The following is a 21,626-nucleotide window of genomic DNA, read 5'->3' as shown; positions in this document are numbered from 1 at the left end:
AAGTTCAAGTACTTACTACTTAAGAAACTGTATGCTACTACTTTCATTTTTTCAGTCTGTAGGAAGAACTTATTTTCTCTCTTTTTTTTTTTTTTTGCCAGTCCTTAGCCTTGAACTCAGGGCCTGGGCGCTGTCCTTGGGCTTTCTCAAGGCTAGAGCTTTACCACTCAAGCCACAGCACCATTTCTGGCTTTTTTCTATATATGTGATACCGAGGAATCAAACCCCGGTCTTCGTGCATGCTAGGCAAGCACTCTGCCACAAGGCTAAACTCCCAGCCCCAAGAAGTTATTTTTTTCTTAATAAAATATATCACGTTCACTTCTCCAAGCTCTATATTTAATTCTGCTTCTTTGGGTATCTTACCCTATACACTAATATTCTTAAAATGGGGTAACCAGGACTCCAAGGAACATTCCAGATGGTTTCCAGTTTTAAGTAACCAGAATTAATAGTCCCAGAATGTCTGCATATTTCTTTTAAATCTGAGACAATCTGAGACTGCATCAGTATTGCTAGTGGGTATATAATATTGACAATGGAGTGTATAGTCAATTTTACTATTAACTCAAGTCTTCCATGTATTACTGCTAAGATCATGCATCTTCCCACATTCAATGTCAGGAAAGTTTAAATATGGGAAGAAAAATATGCACTTTAAAGGAAATGTACCTTTTTTTAGTCAATAGAAAACTTAATATAATTTAGTCAATATTTTCTAGCTCAAACCTTACTACAAACGTAATCAATTTATCCACATTTCTATTTATCTTTTTATGGTCAGTTTAAGGGAAAAAACAATCATTTGGGGTGTCATCATCAGAGGAAAAAAGTGAACACAAAACTGAAGAAATCACATATTATTACTTTTCAGAAACCATCACAGAATACACTAATTCAGTCTTCCTTTTAATATTCTTCTACAGCAGCAATGCCAAATCCAAAAGAAATGGGAATTTGCATATATTTATTGTACAAGTTCTTAGAATGTATTTATAGGGTTATAGTTCAACCTCTGTTTTTACAAGATCACTGAGTTCATACAAATACAGCTCCTAATTTATTTCCAGGTTTTACAATGGATATAATGTGTGAGAAATGAGAAATGACTAATAGTTTTTAAGTTTCAGGTTCAAACCCAAGCATTACATTGTATATCAGTTTTTTTGCAAAAAGCCTCACTCATTAAAATCTTAAAACACTTTTCAGATGACAAAATTGACAATAAAATGCTAGAGCTGAGGGAAATAGACTAATTAAAAATTTTCTCTTGTCACTGTTTTGTTCAATACCACACAAAGATTTGCTTAACAAAGTAGAGGGTGCTTCCTCTCAAAGTAATATAACTATAGTTATCATTTATAGCTTAAGGGTATATAGCCTTCCCAGAAACAGTAGAAAGAGGTGTTTGAGATTACCTTGGGTGGTAAAGTTGAAGAGTGCAGGTGTGTCTCGCCCATTTGGTAGTTTGACATTTGGGTCCCGTAATTCATCAAAAAATGAATGTGCACAAGCTTCTAGTGGTGTTAGTCGGGCAGTTGGTGTATACTCCAGGAGACGGCTACATAGTGCAATTGCCTCTGGTGGAGTTCGAGGTCGGAAGACCTAAAGGACAAAGATGGGAAATAACAATTAATGCGTAATAGGAACCCAAGCAAATAACCCCCTTAGTACTAAGTAAATTCCCATCATGTCTAAAAACAAAGGTTACATTTTTGAGAAAGGAGCCATCTAGAGTGACACATTAATCACATGTGATTTACTACAACAGTGTGAACTGTACTATATATGAGAAAAGCTCAGAGAAAATCTGCATATGCTAAGCATAAAGCTCTACAATCAAACTTTCATATAAAATATGATAGGCACATAGGCCGAGTTCTGGAAGCAAACACAACTAAGAGAATATAAAAAAAAAATTTTGAGCTGGGCAGCAGTGGCTCATGCTTTTAATTTTGGCTTTACAGTAAGCCAAAATCTGAGGAATACAGCTGGAAGTCAGCCTAGGCAAGAAAACGCATGAGAGCCTTATCTTCAATTAAGCACCAGAAAGTTGGAAGTAGAACTATGGCTCAAATGGTATAACACTAGCCTTGAGCAAATAAGCTCAGGAACAGTATCTATGCTGAGTGCAAGCTCCAGGACTGTTCGCACACATACATACACACACAATTAGTTCTGACTTGTGGCAGTAAACCAAGGATTGCTTTTTTTTTTTTTTTGGCATTTTTAAGTATATAATTATTGATAATGGATGGTACCCTTCTAATTTGGCAATCTTTAAAAAAAAACAATAAATACCTATTACTGTAGTTCCATAAATGCTAATACTTTGGCATTACCTCTTCCATAATCAAAGCCTAACATTATTTGAAGAAATTCTTGAGTATTTATGTTCTAATGAACTGTCTGATGTTTTCTCAAGTAGCTATCATGAAATGTAGAAAGATTACTCTCATTTTAATGTATTTGAATAAATAAATGGTCCAGAGTTTTAATCAGCAAGAAAAAAATGTATTTTCCATTGAGTCATCAAGTCACAGAAACAGTCAAATAATATAAAACAAATATACTTAAACTATCTTGTTTAAAGAACAGATAGCTTTCTATTCACTATACTTTAAAACAAATCAATACACAAAACAATGAGTAAATATACTTGTTCTAAATGATGGCAATTTAAAGGATTAAAACAGAAGGGAAAGAAATATAAATATAAACATAGACAAAAGATCTTTGAAACTATAGAAAAATGAAACATCTTGATAGAATATACAACCAAATAAAAGGTGTGGCAGGAAGGTGAACAGATATATAAAGAGAAGCAAGCGGCCATAAATGAAAAGATGTTCACTGGTAAGTGAAGTAAAGAGCATGCACACTGTAATAGGGAACAAAGGACTCTGGGAGGCTGTGGTTTCCTAATGAGAATAGCTATGTCTTCTGGCTATTCATTCAGGCTGAAAGCAGGATAACTATAATGTTTGTAAGATGTCCAGGACACTGAATACTCTCTACAAAATCAGTTAAAACTAGTTTCTGGTTTTTGCTTTTATACACAGTGTGTTACTGAAAATGCTTACTTATTTCTATGGAAATTGAGAATTTTCCTCATTCCTTGGATATGTCTTAATTTGTTGGCTTTGTTTAGAAGGTCCTTTGTAAGATAAAAAACTATCTTGCCTTTTTTTCCTCTGAGTATTTTTGTTTGCCTTAATCAAAGACATCTTAAAGTAATTACATTATTATGTTTAACTCTTTCACAAGTAAAAATATTGCCTGCAAAAATTCAAATATAGAGTAGCAAGATGGCAAGTCATTTTAAGTAAAACTTTCCATTAACCAAAGTTTTGTGTTGAATGTGTTAACTTACTAAGTATCACTGCCAGTTTGTTTCTGACTTTGAAAATGCTAACTATGTCTCTTTTGATTTTTTTCTGGCTACATGTGAGCATTTATTCTGATAGTAAAAGACACATAAGCTTTTTTTAAAATCAAGAAATTGGAACTCATGGGTCCAGAGTTAAAAAAACAATAAAGAAAACAGTTCATTCCAAAAAACATTAAATCATAATTTTAAAATACTTTAAAAAGTATTATGGGGCCGGGAGTTTGGTTTAGTGGTAGAGTACTTGCCTAGCATGCACAGACCAGGGTTTGATTCCTCGGTACCACATATGCAGAAAAAAACAAGATATGGTGCTGTGGCTCAAGTGGTAGAGCACTAGCCTTGACAAAACCCAAGGACAGTGCTCAGTCCCTGAGTTGAAGCCCAGGACTGGCAAAAAACAAACAAACAAACAAAAAGTATTGTTATTTTAAACTCTTTGAGAGTCTTGATGAAAAATGTACTCAGTACTTTGTGGAAAATTAATTGGGATCAAAACCAGGCACCTCCCAGAGTTTAGATATCTGACCATAATGTGGAATGTGGTAGCATGCAACTTCCAAAATTATGGTTCACACTGAAAACGAGCTCTTCTGAATTTCCTGTTTTTTAAAAAAAAAAAAGGAAAAAGAGAGAAAGAGAGAGAGAGAGAGAGAGAGAGAGAGAGAGAGAAATTAAAAAGAAAACCCAAAAGATAAGAACTAATAGTTGATATCAACTAATAAACTTTCGCTGCCACATCATGACTTACTTGTCTGAAAGTTTAATGCTCAGAACCTTTGCTTTCCTGAATCTTCATCTATATTTATTCTTATAAAAATAATGACTTAAAAATGCCCCAACTTCAATATGTGTATCAGTGGATCACCTAAGAAATTGTTCATCTAAGTCTATTGTAAGAAATACTAGACCACAACAATAAATGAAAACAAATCACAACTACCTTCACTGACTATGTTTTAAGAATGAAAAAATTGCTTAGTCTTCCAAAAATGTTTTCCCCTGAATTTTATAGACTTGCCCTGAAATTTTGGGGGGGAAAAAAATTTAAGTACATACCCGAACTCCTGAGGTGAAATGTCCTGTTCCTGATGAATCCTAAAGATGATAATGCAGTGAAATAATCCAAACAGGGGAAGTCAATCCAAAAGAGAATAGTCAGGCAAGGAAAAATATATCCACTGTTATAAGAAATCCATGGTGTATGGGGGGACATAGGAAATGTTTATACAGTTATAAACTTTAAACATCAGTCTCCACAGTAGCAAGTCCAAATTTTAAAAATTATTTCACCACAAGTGTATGTAAAAATTTTTAGATTTGTGCAATGGTGAGGCACAGTAAAGAAACATTTCAATTTTAGTTCATTATGTTCCAATGCCAGTGTGTTTATTAAAAAAATATAAAACCAAAAAAAGTTAAAAGCAAAATGAAATCTATAAGTAAAATTCCCAAAGTAAAATGGTCTTCTATGACCTGGATTCATCATCCACAGACATGGCTGGGAAGGGGGCATATTAGTCTGCTTTTAAAAATGTGTCCCAGTTGCACAGTATAAACATTTTTGCAAAATTATTAGCAATGGGAAAAAAAGCATTAAATATATTTGATTATATTAGGCTTTAAGCCAGATATTTTACTTTGTGTGAGCTAAGAAGGATCAGGCCACCGCGGATTATTCTCCATTTTTTTGGATTGACTTCCCTGCTAGAAAATATTTATTTGCTGACATTATCTTAGGACTCTTCGGGAAATTGACATATCACCTCAGGAGTGCGGGTATAAACTTACTTGCTCTATTGTGGGCTTTGTCCCCTCATACCCTTGCACCCATTATTTAGGAAAAATTAAAATAGAACATTCTATCCTTTTTGGAAAAACTGAAAAAATATCTTCTATCTGTGAGCACTACAAATTCAACACAATTCCGTCTACAAATATGCCCAATTCACCCACCAAAAGCTAAACAAAAGTGTATACAATAAACAAAACAACTAAGGGACAGTCACAGTTACAGGTGACATGAATAGCGATGCACAGCAACACCTAGGCACAACGGAGCCAAATACGCAAGGGAGGTAGCAGGGTCCTATTATGTCTAGGTATTGTGAACAACAACGACAACAACAACGAAATAGCAGAACTCACTCACCAGTAGCTGTGAACTCCCTTGGCTATTCTAAGAGAATGTAACATTCTTTTAAGATAGTTTCCAGTGGGAGAATTAAATATTTTGCAAAAAATAAATAATCCGCGGGTTACTTTTAGTCTGCAGACTAAAATTTAGTACATGGATTAAAACTCGGCCCATCAGAATAAACATCTCAAAATAGAACCAGGTGAGCAAAATAGGAAGCTATACTAAAAGAATGGACAGAAGACTCAACTGGGCCAACTAATAATTAGTGCGCAGACTAAGTATGGCCAGGCAAGTATGCAGCAAGGCCATGGACACCCCTTTAGAAACTAAAATGTAAAAACAAAATAAAACAAAACAAAGCAAAACTAAATAAATGGGTAAGAGAAAAAGGAAAAGTAAAAAGAGAAAGGAAAAATTCAAAAGAAACAAAACACTGACATGAACTCTTTAAAGTGATTTAAATACTACCTCACCTATGCAGCAAGGTATTTTCTTAAATTAAAACGGTATCAGCTCTCATCACAAATACTAGTCCATATGAAAAAACTAACAAAAATTCATCCCCCTCCCAAATGAAAGTCTCTATGGCACTAATTAAATGCAAACAAATTCTTAAATGAAGAATTATTCAAAATAAATTTGCATTTGGATAACTGAAAAATAGCGAAGGCAATTTTCTTCTTACACATCCTACAACAGACTTTGACCATCCAAGTTCAAACTAAAGCTGATTGTTATAGCTGAATCTCAAGCCCTTTAAAATGATCATTTATAAACACTCACATACATGTCAGACCATATCAAGGACTAACATTAAAATTCCATCTTGTGAGCTAGGCACTGATGGTTCATGCCTCTCACTGTAGTTACTCAGGAGGCTAAGACCACAGGATTGTAGTTAAAAATCAGCCCAGGAATAAAAGTCCATGAGATCATTATCTCCAATCACTCATGCAAAAAAAGCCAAAAGTAAAGTTGTGGCTCAAGTGGTAGAACACTAGCCTTGAGCAAAAAAGCTGAGGGACAGAGCCCACACTCTGAGTGTCAGCCCCAGAATCAGCCCAATAAAATGCACTGCGCTTCTCACAGCTTCAGTTCACACCACCTCTACTATATTATGCAGTTAACCAGAACAATATAAAATTGGCTGCTTTTAATGGCTATCAACAGAGGTAATTAATCTAATAGTACACTGACAAAAATGCTGTGACTGAAAAACAGTATATCCTCACTAGTTTACATTGTAAGTTTACATTGTTAACACATTTTTCTGTTCACCCAAATGAATCCAAAGTTCCCAGCTTAAAAACATGATAGAACATAAATACTCTGTACAGTAACTCAAATATTGTTTCTAAAGTAATATATTAATCATTTTAAATTATTTGCAACTTGTGGGCTTAAACACAGGATTAAAAGTGAGACAATATAATGAACCTACTGTATAACTGTTTCTATTAATTAGCTAAGAAAAGAAATCTAATTCACTTAAGTGCTTTTATGTAGTATATAATTTAATAATCACTTTACACTAAAAAAAGTCTTTGTTGTTTTACATGGTGTTTGCACATTTATTTAATTATGCCCTTACATGCAAGGTAATCCAACCTACTTTAATATTATAAAAACTGATTACCAGTAGCTATGGAAAATGAATGTTAGAGAGTCCACAAACCAAGTGAAATTTCTTTGTCTGAAATTAGTATCTAACCAAATAGATATATAAACTAAATACAGCTCAAGCCTACTAATAAGATATATTTTATAATCTTTAAAAGCAGGGCCGGGAGTTTGGCCTAGTGGTAGAGTGATTGCCTAGCATGCACAAAGGCCCGGGTTCGATTCCTCAGTACCACATATATAGAAAAAAGCCGGAAGTGGTGCTGAGGCTCATGTGGTAGAGCTCTATCCTTGAGAAAGTCCAAGGACAGTGCTCAAGCCCTGAGCTCAGGCCCAGGACTGGCAATAAGTAAATAAATGCATCAGTACAGGGGCTGGGAATCTGGCCTCATGGCAGAGTACTTGCCTAGCATGCACAAAAACTCAGGTACCACCTATATAGAAAAAGCTGGAAGTGGTATGGTGGCTCAAGTGGTAGAATGTTAGCCTTGAGAAAGCCCAAGGATAGTGCACAGTCCCTGAGTTCAAGCCCCAGGACTGGCAGAATAAATAAATAATAAATGTCAGTTCCTAAACTTTGACAAACATAAAAAATCCTATTTAGCATTCAATAAAGCTCCATAAAAAGGTTAAATGAACTTTCTTGAGAATAAGAGCAGTTAGTTATGTGTATAAGAGCACTATGCAGATGTCAGCACTGAATGATGCAATGTAACATCACTCCCTGATGAAACAGTAAGTACCTGTAGGTCTAACCAGACGAAAGCATGAGTTGAGAATGAGTTGACAAATGCCTATTTAGCCAACTAAATCTTTGTAAAAGTTACTGTCAAACTTATCTTCCCCAAAAGATTAGAGGTAAAATACATAGTCCCTTAAAAGCTTACACTTGGAGCTGCAGTCCTAGTTTGAGAGGAAGAGCACCTGCCTAGCAAGCACGAGATCCCCAAGTACTGCTGGGGGAGGGGGGGGACGGGGGCTGGGAAGCTTACATTCAAAAAGCAGTTCAGTTGAAATAAACAATGTTTAAGTGTTCAAAGGTATAAATGGTTCAAATGGTATAAATGTTAGAAGGTGGACTTGGTGATGAAGGAAAATCTTAAAGATAATAGAGGAGGCCAGCTGTAGAAGACGTAGCAAAAGGCTGGGCTGGAAGCATGGCTCAAAGGTGGAGCACTAAGCTGTGAGCAAGCAAGAAAAAGAGTAAGTTCAAGTCTCTGTGTAAGCACAAAAGAAAACAATGAAAAGGTTAGGAATTGTAGCTTAGGTAAATATCTTTTGGGGGGGTGGGTCATGGGGCTTGACTAGGCCTGGGCACTATCCCTGAGCTCTTCAGCTCAAGGCTACCACCCTACCCTTAAGCCAACCCCCACTTCCGGCTTTCTAGAGGTTAATTGTTTATAAAGAGTCTCAGGTCCTAGTGTGCTTTGAACCTTGATCCTCAGATCTCAGCCTCCTGAGTAGCTAGGATTACAGGCGGGAGCCACTGCGCCTGGCTCACATACACTTTAAAATGCCTACTTTTGACATTCATAGCAGACCGAAATGATATGAAGCTGAAGGAGAGAGTGAGGAGGTAGGAGGTTGTTTTATAGTGCTGATATGACTACAACCTAAACTGAGGGTGGGAGAGACAAGAGGACATATCAGAACTAAATTGGAGGAAGAACTTCTACATTTATTCCAAACCAAAAAAAAAAAAAAATAATAATCCTTTAAGCCTATGATAGTTATATTTTCAAAAGAACTAGAAGAAAAGATGTGGCAGATAATCACTATCTTACAAAAGAGAAAGGCTGAGACATAAACATTAAGAAAAGGCATGTTTAACCTAGATCCTTACTTCATCTTTAGCAAGCTATCATTAAAGTGCATCTTCATGAACTAACTACAGAATTTATACTTCTTCCAACCAATCTCTGACTCTTATTTTTCATTCTTTGAAGTATACAGTATATAACAATGCAGAGGACTTTTATTATCCCACCTCTATAAATGATGCCTGTTTCAAAACAATAGCGTCCATTTCCTATCCAACTTAAAATACAAGTGCTTTATTAATGAATTAGATTGCACTACTATGAGACAATCAAAGGCATCTTAATGGAACTTCAAAGCCTCAGTATCCCTTCCATATACCATCCAAGGATGTTCACAATATTTTCTGTTTTCCTCTAGCTTTCTTATACATCTGTAGTCTATTATCTTGTTTCTAGAAGTACATTTCCCCTCTCCTAATATCCTTGTTTCTGCCCAATTTTTGGGAATAGAAGCCTGCATTCCAGGGATCTAGTTGAACATTGCAGCCTAGGAAACCAGGGTTCACATGCCCCTAGCTTCAGAAAATGGGTACCCCAAGTACAAGATGCTCTCCTTTCTAGAGAACATCATATATGTTTTAAAAATGATTCCCTCTGGCTAACTAGCAAAAGGCAGCAGAGGGAGAGCTATCCTTGGAATCTAAATTTGTACTATCATTTTTAGGTTTTTAAAAAAGCATTACAAGGCTATTTCGGTCATCTAGTTGACAGAGTGGAACCATGGAATTTTTGTACACCACCATCTGATACTGTCTGTAATCATCAGAAATTAACACAAATCTTTTTACTATATACTGCATTTTGATGACATGAAGACCAACCAGATTATGGAAAGGACTGGATGAATGAGTGGTTCACAGTAATTTCAACAGACAAAAAGTATCAGAACTGAGATGTTGCTGTACACATGGTATAGGAATAGAGATCTAAGAAAAAGGGTCTTATACAGATTATTCAAGTTTCAAACTATTAAGGGATGTTAGAGAAACATCAGAATTTCAAAAAAGTGTAGTTAATTTAAACCATACAAATTTACCACAGCTCTACTGTTGGCTATATTTTATTCGCTTTATATTTTGGTTCTATTAGGGTTTGAACGCAGGGCCTTGCACTTGCTTAGTAAATGCTCTATATCTTCAACCTTGCCCCAGCTTTTTTTGATATTGTTATTTTTCAGATACACTCATATTTACCAGGAGTCTACCATTGGACAGTGATTCACTCACTATTCCTGCCTCACAAGTTGCTGCGATTTGAAAATGAGCAATTCCTAGTAGGCATGTTTGGGTGCATTTTAATTATGATTCTTCACACTTCACTCTAGTTAATGCTTCCATTGGAGTTGAGGGGGAACTGTAGAATATGATACATACTATTTTTTTAAAAAAAAGGAAAATGGGTCTGTTAAATAGGATTTCAATTTCAGCATCAGTCGTATATTGAGGAAGCTGAGATCTGAGGATCCTGGTTTGATGCCAGCCTGAGTAGAAAAGTCTGAGAGACGCTTATTACAACACTTGGGAAACAAAAATCCAGAGTGGCATGACTGGAGATTTAGCTCAGTGGAAGAATGCTTTCCTGATAAGTGAAAGGCCCTGAGTTTGGTCCTCAGCTCTGCAGCAACAACAGCAATAACAAGAACAACAGCAACAACAACAAAAACAACAACAAAAACTAAAAACAGCCTTCAGTAGCAAAAGCTAAGGGATAAAACTCAGACCCTGAATTCAAGCCCCAGTACTGGCACAAACAAACAAACAAACAATAAAAATGATTATCAAAGAAAATATGAATAGGTAAAACAAAGAACATAAAATCTCTCACACTGCTCCTACTCAAGCCTGTTAGTATTTTGGTGTAATTTCTTGTATTTATTCATTCAATACACAGAATTATCTCTGCTGGAATCATAGTACGCTAAAAATTACCTATTAGAATTATTTAACTTGTAATAATCTTAATGGATTCAAACTGCAACTCAATGCTTAAATCTAAACTGGTCACCTCAGATTCTTTGGATTTAGAGCTAGTGAGAGCCCCTCAAGTATCTAATAACTCAGAGGCAATATAAACTTTAGGGGCAAAGATCAAAGAATATTTTATGAAAAGCTATTTAGTACTTCAGTGCTTACCATAGACTTTAAAATGGATGAGCTAAGCATTTTAGCTTATTGATCAGTGAAAAAATATAGAGCCTAAATATTACTATGAGACATTAAAATACTATGGAAGTCTTTGTTTCAGTAGGAAAGAAATAATCAGTAAGGGAGCAAATGAGCCTGTGAGAACTTTTCTTAAAGTAATGAGAATCATAACAGAAAGGCGAAGAGGGAAAAAGAATCAGGGATACTTTAATTCTAAGATATTTACATTATTTTATCTATAGCTTTAAATTACTTTATCTTATAAAAGATCTATAACCAACTCATTTATCAATGTATGAAACAAACTGTTAGGTGGACATTTTAAAATATAAAAGGTCTCTGCTAAAAATACATATTAAAAATTGATCATTTCTAATCCCCAAATATATGATATAAACATATGGTTCATGGTACATGACTAAATTTAAAATACCCAGCATTATTAACACATATATGTGCTACTGTGCACATGTGCACAGGTAAGTGAATACACGTAAGTAAATACAAGCCTGATACTAGCTCTGGTACAAGTCAACTATGTAGTCATGAATAATTTACTTGATAACTTTGGCCAGAGTTTCTGAATTTGTAAATGCAGATTTATTCTATCCTAAGACATTCTACTGTTTTCTCTGCATATCTAATCTCACAAATCAAATTAAGGTGGAAAAATAACTTAAGTGTTTCTTAAAAATTTTTTCAAACAAACAAAAAATTTTTCAAACAATACCAAGATGGAAAAGATCATATTGAAAAGAAGTAACTGTACTCTCAAGAACTAATTATGTCTAATGTTAAAATTAGGCTTTTCCAACAGCTACTGACATCCTCTAAACTTACCAATTGCTTTCTTTTTTTTTAATAAATTTTTTTATTGCAAATAATAGAAGGGTTACATTATATTCACCAGATAGGTGCATTACTTCACAAACACTGATACCCTTTCTCATGTCTTGGTCCCCATTTCCCTCCCCACACCCCCGACCAATTGTTTTCAAAGTACACTTCTGGAAAGATTACACCTTTGTTTTTTCTTTTCTTTTTTTTTTAAATACTGCTCCCAAAGTATCAATAAGAAAGTAAATTAACAAAACAAAAACCACATAATACCATATTATGGAAATGTGTGCCTGTATGTGAACAAAGAGGTTAACTTGTGAATTTTATGCTATCAAAACTATACATAAGATTCTTTCCCAATATTTTAATGATATATGTTCATTGTTCTTACCTTACAAATGAAAGCCCAGGTTGGAAACTGTCAACAGGAATCAATGGGAACAAAACTATAAACAGTCAACAGAACTCTGAAATACAACTATTCAACTGTCTTTACATATAGAACTATTATGCAATTGTGTGTTCAGGCAGCTATCTGGTTTCAAACTAGCTTAGTTCAGAATCAGAAAAAAAACCCAACAAGTATTAGTTAACTACTGATTAGTAAGCTTTCTTTAAAAACTCAGTTTGACTCACCTTTGTCCAAGGATGTGCCTTAATTTGAGGGAATTTGAATTCTGTGTAGTTTGGGTTCATTTCACGAATTTGCTCCCTTGTTGGTGTTCCTAGGACCTAGAAAAAAGAAAACAACATTACAAGCTATTCTTTTTTAATATACTTACAAAAGTGTCTTTAAGTTTTAATACACTGGATATGAAAAAAGAAATTCTAAACTTATGTAGGTTACATATTATTATATAAAAGTGGACTCATTATTTGTAATAGACTACAGATTCCATGTTACATTATCTAAGACAGACTTCTCTGATTATGATGTTAACCCTGAATCAAAAAAAAATTAGTAGAAAATATTCACATAACTGTGGCTCTATTTCCTATACCTGATCACTGGTCTTTGTAGTTGTAGAAGGAAAAAAAGTAATACTCAAATGGCCTTCCAGTGCCTGGCATATAAAGTACATGGGCAAGCTTTTAAAGTATTTTTAAGTGATATTCTAAAACTTATATTCTATTTAAGTACAAACCAGGCAGCCTTTATGCTTTGGAAAGAAAAAAAAAACTATCCTATCATTAAGCAGTTCTCTCTACATGAATCAACAATAGTAATGATCCAGACAAAAATATCCATAGAGATAATGTGTGAAACAAAAGTGCTCTGGAATGATGAAGGAAACAGGACAAGTTCTGGAAGGAGAGAAAAATGCTGATTTAAGAATATCCTTCCATATGATTTATTCTAGCTGAATTATATATTTCACTTGTGAAACTGAACAAGAGAAATTCATGGGGGCGGGTGGGGACTGGGAATGTGGCTTAGTGGTAAGGTGCTTGCCTAGCATGCATGAAGCCCAGGTTCATTCCTTAGAACCACATCAGCTGAAAAGGCCAGAAGTGGTACTGTGGCTCACGTGGTAGAGTACTAGCCTTGAGCTAAAGAAGCTCAGGGACAGTTCCCAGGCCCCAAGTTCAAGATCCAGGACTGACACCCCCCCCCAAAAAAAATTCATGGGAGTGGGGAGTAGAAAGATTCAAAGCCTCAGTCTCTCATATCCCCTTGGAAATGCTATTTATGCTTCCCTACTTCAGTCCTAGCCACATTTCTTGGTAGCAGTATTTTTATCATTTCTTAGTTACAAATTATCCAGACACTGACATGACAAATAAAAAATTAGGAACTATGAATCAATAGTTACTGTCTCCAATTAAAAAAAAAACCCACAACGGAAATTCCTATCGAATCTTTTCCAACATAGGTTTTTCTCACAGACAAGCTTTTTTATAGTTCAACACCAGAGGTCGCCAAACTTCAGCAATATAGCCCTATGTGTAGGTAGTTCTGCAGACATTAAGAATGAGGTAAAAGCGGGGCCTTGGCTCATGCCTGTAAATCCCAGCTATTCAGGAGGCTAAAATCTGCGGATCACAGTTCAAAGCAAGCCAGCCTGGGCCACTAAAGTCCATGAGATGCTTATCTCTAATTAACCACCAGAAAACTGGAAGTGGTGCTGTGACTCAAGGGGTAGGGTGATAACCTTGAACTGAGGAGCTCAGTGAGGACAATGTCCAGGCCCAGAGATAAAGCCCCATGACCATCACCACCACCAACAACAACAACCAAAAAAAAAAAAAAAAAAAAAAGAAGTAAAAGAAACCTTATTAGAAAAATATCACTGCTATGCTTAAAACTGTGCAGTGGCTTTCAGTCTCCTGTAAACTAATGTGATCTGGCTACTGTTCATACCTCTTCACTTCTTCCTAAACTCATATTGTAGAATACTTTACTTTCATAACCATAAATTGCAACCATAACTAACATATAACTGATCTGATTTCAACAAGAATTTAACCATGTTCTCCCTTTCTAAATAGAGAAAAACGTTTCCATGTTCAAGATTTAGTTCAAAGGTTGTCTTGTCTCCCCTTCTGAGATAGGGTCTGACTATGATCCCAGGCTGCTCTGGAACAAGCTCCTGGAGTGCTGGGATCACGGGTTAGCACACTGGGCTTTCCCTCCTCCTTCTTAAAAATATAGCTTTGTTATTATTAAGGTATTGTACAGAGGGGTTATGAGTACTTTTCTTCGCTTTCCCCCAGTCTGCCCATCCTTTCCTTGCTCACAGGTTGTACAGTTCATTTTCTACAATGTCTACTGAGTGTCCATGCCTGCATTTGTTCATCTTTCTTCCCCAACCTCTGCACCCACCTTTGCCACCCCATCCAGCCAGAAAATGCACTATCCATTATGTGCATTTCCTTGATGACTAATAACGCTGAGCACCTTTCATTTGTTTACTAATCATATAGATCTCTCCTTTAAAAAACTGTCTTATCATAGATGTTTTCCTTATTTAAGACCATAGTTTTATTTTTGGTGAATTACTAAATCCTATGTGTGTTTTGGGAACCAATCTCTTATCAGAAATTGTAAAATTTATTGTCTTTGAAATTTCCTTCTGCAGTCCTTTATGAAACAAGAATATTCACTTCCATAAGCTCCAATTTATCTACTTTATTATTTCTGATTTTCATGATACATTTGAAATCCCAAATATGTATGATCCCTAAACAGATATGACAAAAAGAGAATCTGTGGTATATTATAGCTAAAACATCAAGAGTACAAGACAAAGAACCGGAAAATTCGAAGCCCAATTTAATTAGAGTCAAACCTGTAAGAGTAAGAAAAGATCTCTCAGCTTAATTTTCCTTAAAAGCCAGATGAGCCTGAACTGATGTGGTTCAAGCCCAGCAACAAAATTACTGCAAACCAAGGCAACTACCTCAATCAAAGTTATACTTTAAAATCAAAGGATAAACTGGGCACTGGTGGCTCATGCCTGTAATCCTAGCTACACAGGAAGCTGAGATCTGAAGATCATGGTTAAAAGCCAGCATGAGCACATGACACTCTTATCTCCAATTAACTGAAAGTAGTATACTATGGCTCAAGCAGGCGAGCACTAGCCTTGAGCTGAAGAGCTCAGGGATAATGCCCAAGCCCAGAGTTCAAGTCCCATGACTGACAAAAAAAAAGAATTAAGATAGACTCAACTATTACTTCCGTAAATCAGCAAACCTCTAAGATGAAAAAGAGAGTAATAAGTACAAACTTCTTAATAATAACAGTATATAGTCTTAATTTTCCAAGAGGGGGAGAGAGGACTGGCTGTATAGATTAAAAACAAGATCTAACTACTGTTTGTTATCTACAAGAAGCTTACTCTATTTGCAAACATATATATACACATGCAAAATGAAAGACTTAAAGCAATATTCCAAATAATCTAAACCAGTAAGCAGCGATAGCTATACTTCTCACTAAGTAGACTTTTTAGACAAAATTAGTTAGAAAGGATAAAAACAATGTTTGCAATTACACGAAACAAAACTGCTAAACATAAGGGGACATTAAGATACAAGGATTTTCACGCCTCACCCCCCCCCTCGGGGGAGTGGACGTTGGTCATTAGGCTTGAAGGTCTGGGCACTGTCCCTTAGCATTACTGCTCACGGCTAGCACTCTCCCACTTGAGCCACAGCACACCACTTCCATTTAATTAAGAGTCTCCTGTGCCCGGGCTGGCTTTGAACTGTCACCCTCAGATCTCAGCTTCTACCACTTTGAGCCATAGCATCACATCCATTTTCAGGTTAACTGGGGATAAAAACTTTCCTTTCTCAGGGCAAGTTTTGAGTTGTGAGTCTCAATTTTTACAGCTCAGCTAGGATAGCAGGCATGAGCCACTGGTACTATCTTACTCTTACTAACAGATAAACTTTATTTTGAGCCCTAAAATGTGATCTATTGTGGAGAAAGTCTAAAGGAAAACAAATGCTATATAATCCAACTATACCACTCTTGGGTATGCACCCCAATGAGTCTAATCACAGAGGTTATTTCTATCACAGAGACACCTGCATACTCATTTTTATTGCAGCACTATTCACAATGGCTAAGTTACAGAGTCAGTCTAGGTAGCCATCAGCAGCCATTAAGAAACGAAATTACATCATTTCAAGAAAATTGAAGAACTGAAGATCACCTTATCAAGTGAACGAAGCCAGATTCAGTTAAATATCATGTTTTCTCTCATATGCATAATCTAGATTTTTTAAAAGACATTAAAGTAGAAAGAGAGCTACTTGGGACCAACTGGAGTGAGGCAGGGACTATAAAAGCAATGGGAGGGGCCGGGAGTTTGGCCTAGTGGTTAAAGTGCTTGCCTAGCATGCACGAAGACCTGGGTTCGATTCCTCGGTACCACATACATAGAAAAAAGCCGGAAGTGGTGCTGAGGCTCAAGTGGTAGAGCTCTAGCCTTGAGAAAGTCCAAGAACAGTGCTCAGGCCCTGAGCTCAAGCCCAGGACTGGCAAAAAAAAAAAAAAAAAAAAAAAAAAAAGCAATGGGAGGGGGCTAGGAGCGTGGCCTAGTGGTAGAGTGTTTGCCTAGCATACACGAAGCCCTGGGTTTGATTCCTCGGTACCACATACACAGAAAAGGCCACAAGTGGTACTATGGCTCAAGTGACAGAGTGCTAGCCCTGAGAAAGCTCAGGGACAGTGCCTAGGCCTTGAGTTACAGCCCAGGTCTGGTTAAAAAAAAAAAAAAGCAATGGGAGTGAATATGATCCAAGTATACTGTATATGTTCATGAAACTGTAATAATAGAAACCTATTTTATACAACCAATCTGGTGTAATAAAGAAATTATTGCCTAGTCGTCTGTTTCCTTTGAAGAACTTTATAGGTCCCTCTATTCCATTTTGAGTTCATTTCAAAAAGTCAATTAATTGATAAATTATAATCATATATAATTATGGGTGTAGTGATTTTTACATGTATTCAGTGTAAAATGGTTAAATCAAGATAATTAACCTATCCATTACCTTAAATGCTTACCATTTATATCTAACTGCAATTTTGTATAGTCTGACCTATGTTTCTTATTCCTATCCCCTAGGCCTCTGGTAATAACACTCTATTCTCTGTGTCTGAGTTCAACTACTTTAGATTACCTTAAAATTTAAGTTTTTTCATTTTATGCTTAGCATATTTCTTGATCATCCATGTTCAATATTTATATTTTGCAAAAAACACAGAATAATATTCCATGCACACATCTGTCACATTTTCTTCATTCACATAACCACTGATGAACACTTAGAATGATTTAATATGTAAGACAATGTTGCGGGGCTGGGAGTTTGGCCTAGTGGTATCTAGTGGTAGAGTGCTTGCCTAGCATATACAAAGACCTGGGTTCGATTCTTCAGTACCACATACATAGAAAAAAGCCATAAGTGGTGTTGTGGCTCAAGTGGTATAGCCCTGGCCTTGAGAAAGCCCAAGAACAGTGCTCAGACCCTGTGTTCAAGGTCCAGGATTGGCGAAAAAAAACACAAAAAAACAAAAAAGATAATGTCGCAATGAACCTAAGTGATTTCTGGTACTTAATATATGGAAGTAGAGCCGGGCACTGGTGGCTCATACCTGTTTATCCTGATCTGAGAATCATGGTTCAAAGTCAGCCCAGGTATGAAAGTCTTATCTACCAGAAAATCAGAAGTAGTGCTGTGACTCAAGGAGCAGAGTGCTCGTCTTGAGCTGAAGAGCTCAGGGACAGCACCCAGGCCCAGAGTTTACGCACAAGAAAGGAAAAAAAAGAGAAGAAGGAGGAGGAGGAGGAGGAGGAAAAGGAGGAGGAGGAGGAGGAGGAGGAGGAGGAGGAGGAGGAGGAGGAGGAGGAAGAGGAGGAGGAGGAGAAGGAGGAGAAAGAAAAACATAGAAGTAGGAAGCTAGGCACCAATGACTCATGCTTATAATCCTAGATACTTGGGATGAGGTCTGAAAATTGCAGTTCAAAGACAATCCACATAGACAAGTCTGTGAGACTCTTATCTACAACTAATTACCAAAAGTGCAGAAATGGAACTGTGGTTCAGTGGTAGAGTACCAATTTAGAGCAAAAAGGCTGGAGGACAGTGCCCAAGGCCAAAATTCAAGTCCCAGTGCTGGCATGCATACCATGTGCACTTGCACATGCACACATGTACACACATACAAAGATATAGGACTGCTGAGTTATACTATAAATTTATTTTTTTGTTTTTTAAGAAACTTTCAGTTTCCATATTCTGTGTACCAATCAACATTCCCATAAACAGTATATTAAGGCTCAGTTTTCTCCACAAACTAATTTTTTATATATGGTGTGAGGTATCTCTATGTGATAGCCAGTTGTCTAATCACCATTTGTTGAAAATACTATTCCTTCCCCACTATGGTGTTTGGGAATCCTTGCCATAAATGTGATTCTGTTTCTTAAATCTGTACAGCAACATTCATACCATTACTACATTTTCTTAATTATAGCCTACATAAGAACTTCTTGTATTTTTTTCAAGACTTTTTTTATTTCGCATACTTTTCTTCCTAAATAAAATTTTAGTAACAAGCTCCTTCTTCCCACCGAAGAGGTAACTATCATTTCGCCCAAAGTTTTATGCCCATGAAAAAGTATAAAATAGAAATAAGTATCTGAAGGTCTTAAGCAAAATAATAAAAACAAACTATTTCCAACTTTTAAATATTCTTTTTGTAGCTGGGCGCTGGTGGCTCATACCTGTAATCCCAGGTACTCAGGAGGATCATAGTTCAAAGCCAGTCCAAACACAAAAGGACATGAAAGTCTGTGAGACTCTTATCTCCAATTAACCACCAGAAAACTGGAAGTGGCATTGTGGCTCAAGTGGCAGAGCAGTAGCCTTGAGCTAAGTGTTCAGGGACAGTGCCCAGGCCCAGGGCCAGACAATAATAAGAATATTAATATATAATATATAACTTTGTCTTTTGGGGGTTAGGGGAAAGGAAGATACTGGGATTTGAAGAGCTTGGCACTTGTAAAGCAGGAGCTCTGTTATTTTAGCCATGCCTCCAGCCCAACTCACTTTGAGACATAAACATTTTGTGTACACACTAGACAATTCTTATGGCTTCTTTTTGTGGGGAGAAAGGGACAATATTAGTGAATTCAAGGCTTTACATTGTTTTTTGTACCCAGTATAACTTGAACCATGATTCTCCTACCTCCACATCCCAATAGCTGGGATTACAGAATGAACTACCATGTCCAGCTTGCTTTCCCCCCCCCCCACCCCCACATCCTGAAGCTTGAACTAAGGGCCTAGGCACTGTCCTTAGGCTAGTATTCTACCCCCTGAGCCACAGCACCACTTCCAGCCTTTTCTGTGTATTCAGTTCCAAGGAATCAAACCAAGGGCTTCATGCATAGTAGGCAAGCACTCTACCACTAGGCTACACTCCCCACCCCAGCTTGCTTTCATTTTTGTCGGTCATGGGGCTTGAACTCTGGGCCAGCTTGCTTTTTGAGACATAGTCTCATCAACTTTTTTTTTTCCAGTCAGTTATAGGACTTGAACTCTGGGGTGAGGTACTGTTCCTGGCCTTTCTCAAGGCTAGTGCTCTACCACTTGAGCTATTTCTGGTTTTCTAGTGGTTAACTGGTGATAAGAGTCTCACAGACTTTTGTGCCTGGGTTGGCTTTGAACCTTAATCCTCAAATATCAGTCTCCTGAGTAGCTAGGATTACAGGCTTGAGCCATCGTACCGGCTCCCTCCCTTACCAGCCCCTAGTCTTAGGTCTTCAACAGCCCCTAGGTACTGTCCTTGAACACTTTTGTTGTTGTTTTGCTCAAGGCTAGCACTCTGCCACTTGAGCCACAGCACCACTTACAACTTTTTTTTCTGTATATGGTACAAAGGAATCAAATCCAAGACTTCATACATGCTAGGTGAGCATTCTACCACTAGGCCATACTCCCAGCCCTCTTCTCACCTTCTCAATAGCCAGTTCTTACTTCTTTGGAAAATTAGCAAATCTAGTTCTTTGTATCACAATATGCCTATATTTCTTGATGTTTTTCTTATACTCTATGTATCAATAAAACAGTAAAAATCTTGTCTCAAAAGTTATAAAACTAAATTGGGCATGGTGACTCACAGGTATGGTAGCTCACGCCTGTAATTCTAGCTATAAGGAGGCTCAGATCTGAGGATCAAGGTTCAAAGCCAGCCCTGGCATAAAAGAATGTGAGACTCCTATCTCCAATTAATCTCTACAACAGAAAGTGGGATTGAGGCTTAAGGGGTAGGGCGATAGCCTTGAGCTGAAGAGTTCAGGGACAGCGCCCAGATAGAGTTCAAGCACCACGACCAACTGACTGACTGACACACTGACACACTGACACACACACACACACACACACACACGGATGCTCACGCCTGTGATCCTAGCTACTGAGGAGGCTGAGATCTGAGGATCACAGTTCAAACCCAGCCTAGGCACTAAAGTATGTGAGACTCTTATCTCCAATTAACCACTAGAAAAAAAGAAAAGTGGCGCTGTGGCTCCAGGAGTAAGGTGGTAACCTTGAGCTGAAGACCTCAGGGACAATGCCCAGGCCCAGAGTTCAAGCCCCAGAACCTATGACAAAAAAAAAAGGCATAAAAGTCGGTATGTTTTTAAAATCTAAACAGCCCCTTCTACAAGACTGCTATATTTCCTTGTATTTTTTCTACTGCAACTGTTAATAGTTGTTAATTAAAAAAAAATTTACCATTGTTTAAAAAAAAAAAACCCTCAAAATGTTACTGTACAGAGTTTGCATTTGATAAATAAAGGGTATCATATCCCAGCGAATCATATGGACAAATGAATTAGGTGCTATTAACTATCACAACAACTAAAGTCAGTAATGTTGAGAAAGTTTTCTATGGTGTGGAAAACATTGTTTACATAAATAATGTATAATGGCAACTTAGTAAAAAAATTTTTTCAGTTAATATTTTGGATAAGATTTCAAATGGATGTCATCTCCAAGAGAAAAGCTAATCTGAAGCATATTGCACACATGACAAGCAAGTATATAGAGATTTAACTAAGTGTAGGTTATTGTAGACTGACTGAAATTTCTTAGTATTAGGTCAAAGCTGATTGATCCTTTGGTTTGCAGGAAATATTTTATTGATGTAC

At 36.7% G+C, this 21,626-nt stretch overlaps 1 protein-coding gene across 3 annotated transcripts in view; it reads right to left on the bottom strand.

Moving 5' to 3' along the window:
• Gsk3b (glycogen synthase kinase 3 beta) overlaps positions 1–21,626 on the bottom strand; it is a 131,540-nt gene that overhangs the window by 22,732 nt on the left and 87,182 nt on the right. For 2 of the 3 annotated variants that reach the window (XM_090345683.1, XM_090345689.1), the window contains exons 8-9: positions 12,589–12,684; positions 1,419–1,605 (exon numbers count right to left, since the gene is read on the bottom strand). In XM_090345683.1, the coding sequence (XP_090201809.1) occupies positions 1,419–1,605; positions 12,589–12,684 (283 nt within the window). Of the gene's footprint in view, positions 1–1,418; positions 1,606–4,447; positions 4,487–12,588; positions 12,685–21,626 lie in introns of all 3 variants that reach the window. The other variant, XM_090345700.1, reaches the window with a different exon arrangement.

Source organism: Megascapheus bottae, chromosome 1 (genome assembly GCF_031878675.1).
Source record: "Megascapheus bottae isolate mThoBot1 chromosome 1, mThoBot2.hap1, whole genome shotgun sequence".
NCBI classification, from domain to species: Eukaryota; Metazoa; Chordata; class Mammalia; order Rodentia; family Geomyidae; genus Megascapheus; species Megascapheus bottae.
The sequence above is the reverse complement of the archived record's forward strand: the minus strand, read 5'-3'. Positions and strand labels throughout refer to the sequence as shown.